At 41.9% G+C, this 9893-nt stretch overlaps 1 protein-coding gene across 1 annotated transcript; it reads right to left on the reverse strand.

Moving 5' to 3' along the window:
- Positions 1–5179: 5179 nt before the first annotated feature.
- Positions 5180–7444, reverse strand: LOC127528732 (uncharacterized). Its single transcript, XM_051929445.1, has 5 exons — positions 6997–7444; positions 6538–6608; positions 6255–6416; positions 6064–6153; positions 5180–5671 (listed from the first exon to the last, which is right to left on the reverse strand). Exons 1-5 carry the CDS (start codon positions 7442–7444, stop codon positions 5342–5344), a joined length of 1101 nt encoding a protein of 366 aa, XP_051785405.1. The 3' UTR covers positions 5180–5341.
- Between the last annotated feature and the right edge of the window lie 2449 nt (positions 7445–9893).

The raw sequence follows: 9893 nt of genomic DNA on the forward strand, positions 1-9893 counted from the left end.
GAAACACATCAGCTTATTTCCTTGAGTAGTAACACTAGGGTTCACACCATTTTCAAGCAAATACTTCATTAAAAAGTACCCATCGTAACCTTTTGAATTGTGAGCTATGAAGGTATAGCCTTGATACTTGGGGCGACGGTATCTGGCAAAGAACTGGTGTACACAATCTTCACCCGCCCAGAACCAGGATTTACCCCGCAAGGACTTACAGTATATGTAATTAGGAATGTGCACACCCGTTTCTTGCCGACTTTCAAAATCATAAGATACGTATTTCTCACAACGATCCTCAGACTTCAAGGTTTCTATAAAGCATTGATGGTTTTCTGCATCATTTTCAATTTTTGCTTTACAAACCCGGCATTCCTTGGGCCGACATTTATGGGGTTTTGAGGCGGCATTCACTGTGTAAGTTTTGCAACACAGGGGACACATTTTTGCCGTGTCACAGGCCGCTTCCATATCGTTGGTCTTATCGTTAAATTTAGGAATCGTATGATGAATAAAACAAAATTGGGACCAGCAGTAACGGTTGCAATCACCACACTTGGCAAGTTCTTCAGGGATCGGACGGCAATCTGGGGAGAAACAGACGTTGCAGTGACCTTCACAACGATGACAAAGGATGGAGTGGTAGCTTGTGTAACAGTAGTCGCACAAGTATTTCACCCCCAGAAACCCCTTTAAATTCAAAATACCGTAGTAATGGTTATTGTGTAAAAACATAAAATAGGTTTTGGGGTTTCTACCTCGGGAGCTTTCAAATTTTAAAAATTTCTCATTTCTTAGACACCTGTACCAGATAACAATTTTAATACCCAGCAAGTTTTCAAATTTATGAACGTCCGCAAAGGACACTTTCTCATCCTCAGATAATCCAGCCCTGCTCTGAAGGTTATACGCTTCACGCATGCATAACTGTGGGTTTTGCATGTACCGGTCCTCCATTAGGCTAAGCAGACAAAAGGCAAAACAGAGCTGATTCCTGTAATTATAAGAAATAATTAAATTCCCATGTTCTCCTGTGTCTGCGTGGGTTTCCTCCGGGCGCTCTGGTTTCCTCCCACAGTCCAAAGACATGCAGGTTAGGTGGATTGGTGAATCTACATTGTCCCTAGTGTGTGCTTGGTGTGTGGGTGTGTTTGTGTGTGTCCTGCGGTGGGTTGGTACCCTGCCTGGGATTGGTTCCTGCCTTGTGCCCTGTGTTGGCTGGGATTGGCTCCAGCAGACCCCCGTGACCCTGTGTTCAGATTCAGCGGGTTGGAAAATGGATGGATGGATGGATAATTAAATGCCTCATTTTCTTTCTAACTATTTCATGATTGAGTAGAGATGAGACCTTGCGAGAGCCACGAGCGCCCCTGCTAGGTGACCGAACAATCTGGGTGACTAGCATTAGAGACTCATCCGCTAGCACACTCGCATGACTCTGAAGAAGATTCTCCATCTGATGAAGAAAATCGTCTACATTAATATAAGAGCCAGTCAGCTGTATAAAAACGCTGATTGGTAATGAATCAGCACGCAATTCTAGCTGTATAACAGCTTGCGGATTTAAAGAACCTGAAAAACTATCCAGAATACTTTGCAGCGTCTCGTGAATACTGTTAAACACCTCCTCGTAAGACTCTAGTTCATACGCATCGGCGAAATTTAAGGGGTGTCTTATTTCAGTGTGATTAAAAGCAGGTCTGTCGATCTGCTGAAAACCACTCTGACCGTCGTTACCAGAGACAACAGAGGGCCCGGCCATGCCTAAAGTAGACGAGGGTGAAGGTTTAGATACCACAGAACCACTGGACATAACTGGCGCGACTGAAGGGGTAACCACAAATGGCGGGGCAATAGGGGCTGAGGAAGCAGTGACTGAAACAGAGGGCGAGATTGAAGCCGAGGGGGCAGAGGAGACTACAAGAGATGGCGGGATTGAAGCAGGGGGCAAGACTGGAGCAGACGGCTTGGCAACAGAAGGGATAGCTGAAAGAAAAGAGACAGAGGGTGCAGAAGCAGTAGAAACAGAGGGCAAGACTGAAGCAGAGGTGTTAGCAACTGGTGCTGAAGCAGAAGGGGTCAAGACTGTAGCAGGGGGGGCAGCATTTACAGAACCCAACGTGTTTGATAAACCATGACCCGTTTGAGCATTCACATGTTCTTTATCTTCCTCCTCTTCGTGACCGGCCTCGTTATATTCGGGAAGGATAGGCTCCTTCTTGGAAACAGCGATCGTGAGCTGTCCCTCAGCATTTCTTTTCCCCTCTACCCGGCACAAAGCACAGTTAGAATCATACCAGACTGAGCTGAAGCGTGGTTCCCGTAACTCCCGTAACGTTCTTCTGGACACCCTGTTTGCTTTCAGTTTCTTAGGAGCATTCACAAGACCGTCCATTCTATTTGCTTTTGTGTGTCGTGGTGTTTTCACTAAATGACTAGAATTTTATACAAGAACTCTTTCGTCTCCTCCCACAGTCGGGGGTGAGAGACACGCCTCACCCATAACCCTATAGGCGGATAGAGAGATAAAGGCGTACCTCGGGGGCGTGAGTATTGTTAATGGGGCGTGATAGGTGTCCGATTTACGAAAGACCCACCCTAAAAGGTGTGGTTTAGAGATGATCAATTATGACGGTGGTCCAACCCCCAAGGGGCGGGGTATAGTTCATATTTTTATAATTTCATAAATTTTCATATTTTTATATTTACATAAATTATATTTTTATATTTTCATATTTTCATAAATCATATTTTAATATATATTTTTATATTTTCATATTTTTCATAAACCATAATTTCATGTTTTCATAAATCATATTTTCATATTTGGGGGCAGAGCTTAAAGTCATAAATCAATCTAACACCTCGCTTGACAGTTGCTTTCTGTATGTACTACTACTTGCCTCGAGTCTAGGACGCAAGGCCTGATGAACAATATTACCTGTCAATATGCATGCATTTATGTTTTCATGAACGTATGTGTGGAATGAAATAAGGAAATATCGTTGGATTCCTTGCATTTGGTGTTTTTTTTCATTGGAGTTTAACCAAAGGGAGCAGCATTGTGAACTGTCTGAAAGACGGTATTATAGGGAGTGTGTGTGTGTTTCTGTTTTTTTGTAAGTAAATATGACCTGCCCATGAAAAATTACTGTCAACGTTGGTGAGAATGTTTCCTTAAGCCAATGACAGCAAAGGTATAGGAAAATGTTTTGTAATTTTTAGAGAACGTAATCATTATTAGAGATATGAAAGTCGTTCAGTCAGTCAGTAATTGTCCAACCAGCTTAATCCTAACACGGGGGTCTGCTGGAGCCAATCCCAACCAGCACAGGGCTCAAGGCAGGAACTAACCCCGGGCAGGGCGCCAGCCCACTACAGGAACAACAGACAATGTCTCTGAACTTGTAAACAAGATTTCAGTACATTACGAAACATCTTCAACATTGAAATATTTGCTCTTGTAAATAGAAAAGGCACTAGAGAGTTATTGGAGGTAAGTGGAAGCGATTGATAAATGTAGAAGGTAGGCAGCATAGTGTCTGCTGTAATGATAAAGTGAAGAAATTAAGAACTGGCTAAACTGCAAATTGTTCAAGCACATGTTTAAATTGAAAGAACCAGAGTTTTGACTTTTTTTTTTCATTCCTGCCCCATTCTTAACATTAACGAATATAAATATGAAGAAGAGCAATGAGCACCCAATTCGTTCAAAATACTCAATTGAACATAGCAGCACTGTCGGAGAGCTGCAGCCATTTACAGCAGTCATCAAGCAAAAAGAAGGAATAACTGGACAAAGAACCAGATCCTATCTAAGCAAATTCACACACTCACTTGAGCCAAATTGGCTGCGCCAATTCATATAAACTTCATGTGTTTGGCCTCGAGGATACCCATAGAAGGACTGAACACGGATACTCCTCGCAAGCTGAAAACCAGAAGGCCACCTCCTGTCTCTTTTATTTGAAGTGGAGGCGATAACCACTGCTGCACCATGTACTGTAAAAAAATATAGGCTATTTTAACTTAAAAAGTTAAGTTTCCCTGCTGCCTTCAAATTTTAAGTCCAGTAAATATATGTATATTCATTATGTCCACTAATCATTTTCAGGTAGAACACTTGAAACAACCTGGCCTTGTTCGTTGTTTCAAATTACAGATAGAAGTGTTGCAAGTTAATGAATGCAAAAGATTCATCTTTTCAACATTGCAATCTTTGTTGAAAAAACACATTATTGAATGTCATATACTCGTTTCCACTTGACCTTCATTGCTGTTTCCACTTACTGATTTCAGTTAAAAGAACAATCTTGGCTTGACATTATTTATCTTTTCAAGTCCATATGACTAATCCATATTTAATGGTTAAAGTCATGGATTGTAATAATCACAACAAACACAATTCTTTGTTTTAAACTATGACTCAAAGTTTATTTGCTGCTCTGAAATGTGTTGCTTAAAGTCAAAAAATCGTTTTAATTCTACCCATTAAACAAAATTACCTTGTTTCCTGAAATTTCACATAAATTCAACTGTCATTCAAATATTCTCTCATGACATTTCTAAAAACATTAACTAAAACAAATTTCAGAAATAACATGTACGAAGCAACTTCAATTACTCTGTAATACAGTAATGAAATGAATTTTCTCAGTGTCAGTACTCAGACAACAGCATTAAAGTCTAAACTTGAGCTTCCTTTGCAATAGTCACTTGCACTATTGTTGTTTAAATTTGAACCCAACATCCAAAATAAAAAGCTAACATCTAAATTGTCTCCCACTCAAATCAGCACTTGGCTCGGCCCATCTAATACAAAGAATACTGAAACTGAAAAAACTGGTAACAGTGTGCTTTTCAACTATACCAAAATCAGTCCAACAATGCAAGTGACCATCTGTTACCACAGGTTAAACACAATAATAAAACAAAAATACAATATATGAAATGCTTTCTAAACATGAATGTGCTTATGTGTTGAAAGGAAGAGCTATATCTATGAGGCATGCATGTGGCAAATGTGTCATCAATGTGTGAAATAATGTCTTACAGCAAAGTAAATGAAACCCTGAGTTAACCTTCAGTCAAAAAAGATACAGAAATATTGAATTAAAATGAAAATTGACTACAAATTGTTATTTGAACAATATGATATGAACATGAATACACAGCTTGGCAACAAATTTCCATCACAATCTTCGCATGCTTGTAACAAGAAAGATAAACAAAGAAATCCAAGCAAATTTCTCTCTCTTAAAATTCAATAAAACAAGAATATAAATTGAAGTTCCAACACATTCATAGTGTTTGACTCTGAAAGGAATTATGATTTTTTTTACGTCAGTGTCTACACTCTGTATCTCAGCAGTTTATTTCTCAGGCCATGTATCCGTACAGAGCCTTGATCTGGCTTAATCTGCATAACCACTCTCTGCAGAAACTCAAAAGTGTATTTCATCTTTTGTGGATATTCCAGATTAAAACAATAGATGATGCCCATTAGCATGGCAAAGCCCTCTGGCACATTTTGGAGGCTGTGTAAAATGATGGTCTCCTCCACCACAACTGCCACATTGAAGAGCTCATGTGGGAATGCATCCTGAAGTACACCTTCATGGCCAATCAGGAGTCCTACTTGCATCCCCTTCATAATCACATCCAGCTGTTCGCCATGGGCCTACAGAGGAAAAAAAAATTAGAAACTGTGCCCTTGCCTATGTTTTTAGCTTTTAAAAGTAAAATGATTCTAAAAGGCTAATCTGAATAGATGTGAGGACACATGAAATTAAGAAAATGACCATAACTGAGTTGATAGCAAGTGTCACTTAGTTTGTCATTATCTGTATACGACAGGTGAAAACTAGCAGTTGGGTCCTGCCCATGACTACATGCAAACATTAACTCCCTAGTTGCCCTGGTTTGAAAAAAAACCAGTCTATTTCCTAAGTATTTTACAGGATGCACAACCATCACAGTATTTAACAGAGCAAATACTGGTTGTTAAAAAATGACTTAAAACTGTGGTTATATCACTCAAGAAGTAAAGAGTTAAAAGAATTGTTTTCATACATCACACGTCTTGATAATGCCTGATGGATCTTCAGATATGTAGTATGGTAGACCAAGCAGTGCAGCAGTTCTTCTCTTCTGGTTTGTGTCCTACAAGAGGGGGACAGAAAAATCAGACAAAAGAAAATACTACAAATCTGCACAATAAATAATAACATTGTATCTATACACTGATCACTTTTACTACTTACATCTTTCTCAAGACACTGCAAAATACTTTTGAGTGACAGCTTTCTGCCAGACATTGCTGCTGCTTTATACACTTCAAGAAGTCTTGGAACCAGACCATCTAATCCTTCAAGAAATGGCTGCAAAAGGTCTGTAGTGACGATCCTTTTGAACTCTGCACTTATCTGGGGGGGAGAGAGAAAGAATTTAATGTGAGATGACTTAGGTGGCAACACACCTGAACCTCAAATGTTTAAACATGTTGAGGACTTTATTTATAATTAAGTCTAGTATGTGTCCAGTTACCTGTCTTTCAGTAAACAGTGCTGGCCATCTGTTAAAGATTTCAGAAATTAGTGGTTCACCACCAACTATTTCTGTATAATGAGGACGCGGGACACGGAGTCGCAACCTTAGAAAACGTTTATTCAACAAACAGCAGGCAGTTCCCAACCCTTCAACATCCTGGGCATACCGCAAAGCCTCCTGGGAATAGTAGTCCTATTACTACACCTCCTCCTTTTAGCTTTAATCGTCTTTTCCTTTTTCCCTTTTTCTTTCTTTCCCAACAACACATAATGAACACTTTTTTTTTTTTTTTTCCACACAGCAAAACATATGCAACCACTTAGATTTAGAACACTTGTGCGATGTTATTTCCTCTGATAATTCACAAATCCATTCTGTCAGGCGCTTTCACCATTCGACCAGACCTAGTAATAGTTCCTGTGGGTCGAAGATGGCTTCTATTTCGCCTGAAAGTACCCCTATCTGTTTCTACCACATATGATCTGGGAGTACTGGCAGACCTGACAACTGCACCACTAGTTCCTTCTGTAGTGATCCAAACCTTCTGTCCAGGTGTGAGTTGTGACAGAGGTCTGGACCTGTGTCTCCTGTTGTAATATTTTGCCTGCTGACGCCGTCCTTCTTCATCCTTCTTTCGAAAAGCAAGCAGGTCCGGCCACTGAGGATCCATTTTAGCTGTTGGTTGGGGTAGGGACGTACGCAGGTTTCTCCCCATTAGCAGTTGTGCTGGTGAGAACCCATGTTCCAGTGGAGTGGCTCTGTATGCCAGTAGTGCTCGGCTATGATCAGGATCCTTCTTCCACAAGTCCTTTATAGTCCGCACTGCACGTTCGGCCTCCCCGTTGGCTTGGGGATAACGTGGGCTGCTAGTGACATGTGTGAACTGATACTCCTCTGCAAACATTTTGAATAGCTCTGAGGAAAACTGTGGCCCGTTATCAGAAACAACAGTCTCTGCAGTTCCATGTCTTGCAAAGATCTCCTTGATAGCTTTAACGGTGACTTCAGCCGAAGTGCACTTAAGCTCAACTACCTCAATATATCTTGAGAAAAAGTCTATTAAGAGAAGGTATTGTCTCTTGGACCATTCAAAAAGATCCATACCGACCTTTTGCCATGGGCGGTCTGGGACCTGAGTTGGTATCAGTGGTTTGTGAGACTGTACCCTGTGTTTTTGACATATCTCGCAGCTATCCACCATGCGACCAATCTCTGTGGAGATGCCTGGCCACCAAACAGACTCTCGAGCTCTGGCTCTGCACTTGGAAATCCCCTGATGGCCTTCATGCAGACGCTCTAGAATGTTTGTTCTGAGGATATGTGGTATTACCAATCTCTGTCCTTTCATCAGAAGATCGTTTGCAAGATGAAAGTCCATTCTATGCTGCCAAAAGGGCTTAATGTCTGGGTCTAGCTGGCATTTCTCTGGCCATCCAGTGGAACAGTGCTCAATTACTTTTCTACACACATAATCTTCTTTTTGTGCCGTCTTTACAGTCATCAACTTCCTGTCTGAGGCTGGGAGACAGATCACCAGACTGTCAACAAAAACTTCCACCTCTTTTTCAAACTGCAGCTCACCTGCAGAGGGCGGACCAGGTAGCGGTGCTCTAGACAGGGCATCAGCTGTGACGAGGTTCTTTCCTGGCACATGAATGATGTTAAAGGTAAAGCGTAGCAGTCTTAAACGAAACCTCAAGACCCTCGGGGGAAGATCATCCAAGCCCCTAGTGCTGAGCAGAGGGACCAGAGGTTTATGGTCTGTCATTAAAGTGAAATGTAGACCCATTAAGTATGATGACAGTCTTTCACATGCCCATGTGACAGCTAACGCCTCCTTTTCAATTTGGGCGTAGCGCCTCTCGGTGTCTGTTAGTCCTCTTGAAATGTATGTAATGGGTCGCCATGAACCATCTTGCTGCTTTTGTGTAAGAACAGCTCCAATCCCATATGACGATGCATCCGCTGCCACTCTTGTGTCTGCCATGTTAGAGTACTGAGCAAGTACTTCTGGAGAGCTTAGTATCCCTTTCAGTCCTTGAAAAGCTGTTTCTCTGGGTTCTGCCCAACTCCATTCATTTCTCTCCTTTTGCAGATCCTTTAATGGCATTGTTATCGTGGTGAGCTGTGGCACAAACTTTGCAAGGTAGTTGGCCATGCCCATGAGACGTCGCACATCTGCCACATATGTGGGTTGCGGCAGCTGTTGTATCGCCTTGACTTTGTTTGGGTCGGGCTCAATGCCGTTTGCGGAAACCTTGTGACCCACAAACATGATTTCAGTCTTGGCAAACTCACATTTTTCATTTAAAGTGAGTCCTTCTTTTTGAAACTTTTGGAGCACACGGTGAAGTCTTTGGTCATGTTCTTGTTTGTCCCTGCCATAGACAAGCACATCATCGGCATGGCAGATGACTCCCTCAAAGCCCTCGAGCATTTGAGACATCCTCCTCTGAAAATGTTCTGGCGCCGATGATATTCCAAATGGGAGGCGGTTGAAGTGATATCTCCCAAAAGGAGTGATGAAAGTTGTGAGGGGCCTTGACTGTGGAGTAAGAGGGATTTGCCAAAATCCAGATCGAGCGTCCAGTTTTGTAAACACCCTAGCATCTTTCAACATCGCTAGTGTTTGGTCTACTGCTGGAAGGATATGACGTTCTCTTTTTACTACTGCGTTTAAAGGTGTGAGATCTACACATATCCTAGGTGGCTTCCCACCTAGTTTGGGGATGACTACCATGCCTGAACACCATGCTGTTGGCTCAGTAACCTTAGAAATAACTCCCATTCCTTCCATTCTGTGTAGCTCTGCACGCACTGCATCTCTGAGGGGCAGGGGGACCCTTCTGGGGACAGACAGAGCCACCAGTGTAGCTCCCTGTTCTAGCTGAATGTGGTAAGACTCTTGTAGCTTGCCTAAACCCTGAAAAACCTCTGGATAAGCAGCTCTGAAATCTACATCAGACTTCATCACTGTGTGTACTCTGTACACCAAGCCCAAAGCTTCACATGCTGGTCTGCTTAATAGTGGCTGAACTAGCCCTGAAACCAGGTAAATATCCTCTGATGTACTGCGGCCTTTTGCTATTATTTGTGCTTTATAGCAGCCCTTCACGTTAAGTGGGTATCCACCAGGCCCTAAAAGAGTCTTTTGGGGTTTCTGCAGTGTTCCATCTCGTTCTGGTATGTACCACTTCTCAGGAATGGACGTTACGTCTGCCCCAGTGTCTAACTTAAACTCAACATTTTCCCCATTCATTAGGACTTTTTCTACCCATGGTTTGGATCTCTCAGTCCCTACTTCTCCCAAAAACACAAAATCTTCGCTGTTATCTTGACATTCTACAACCTCA

The sequence above is a fragment of the Erpetoichthys calabaricus genome, chromosome 7 (genome assembly GCF_900747795.2).
Source record: "Erpetoichthys calabaricus chromosome 7, fErpCal1.3, whole genome shotgun sequence".
Classification (NCBI taxonomy): Eukaryota; Metazoa; Chordata; class Cladistia; order Polypteriformes; family Polypteridae; genus Erpetoichthys; species Erpetoichthys calabaricus.

Bases quoted from the DNA above. Each gene is read 5' to 3' on its own strand.
- LOC127528732 (XM_051929445.1), bottom strand. From the start codon at position 7,444: ATGTTTGCAGAGGAGTATCAGTTCACACATGTCACTAGCAGCCCACGT. The intron at 6,417-6,537 runs GTAACTGGACAC...TCTCCCCCCCAG, and splicing joins CACTGTTTACTGAAAGACAG to ATAAGTGCAGAGTTCAAAAG. The intron at 5,672-6,063 runs GTATGAAAACAA...TTTCCTCTGTAG, and splicing joins GCATTATCAAGACGTGTGAT to GCCCATGGCGAACAGCTGGA.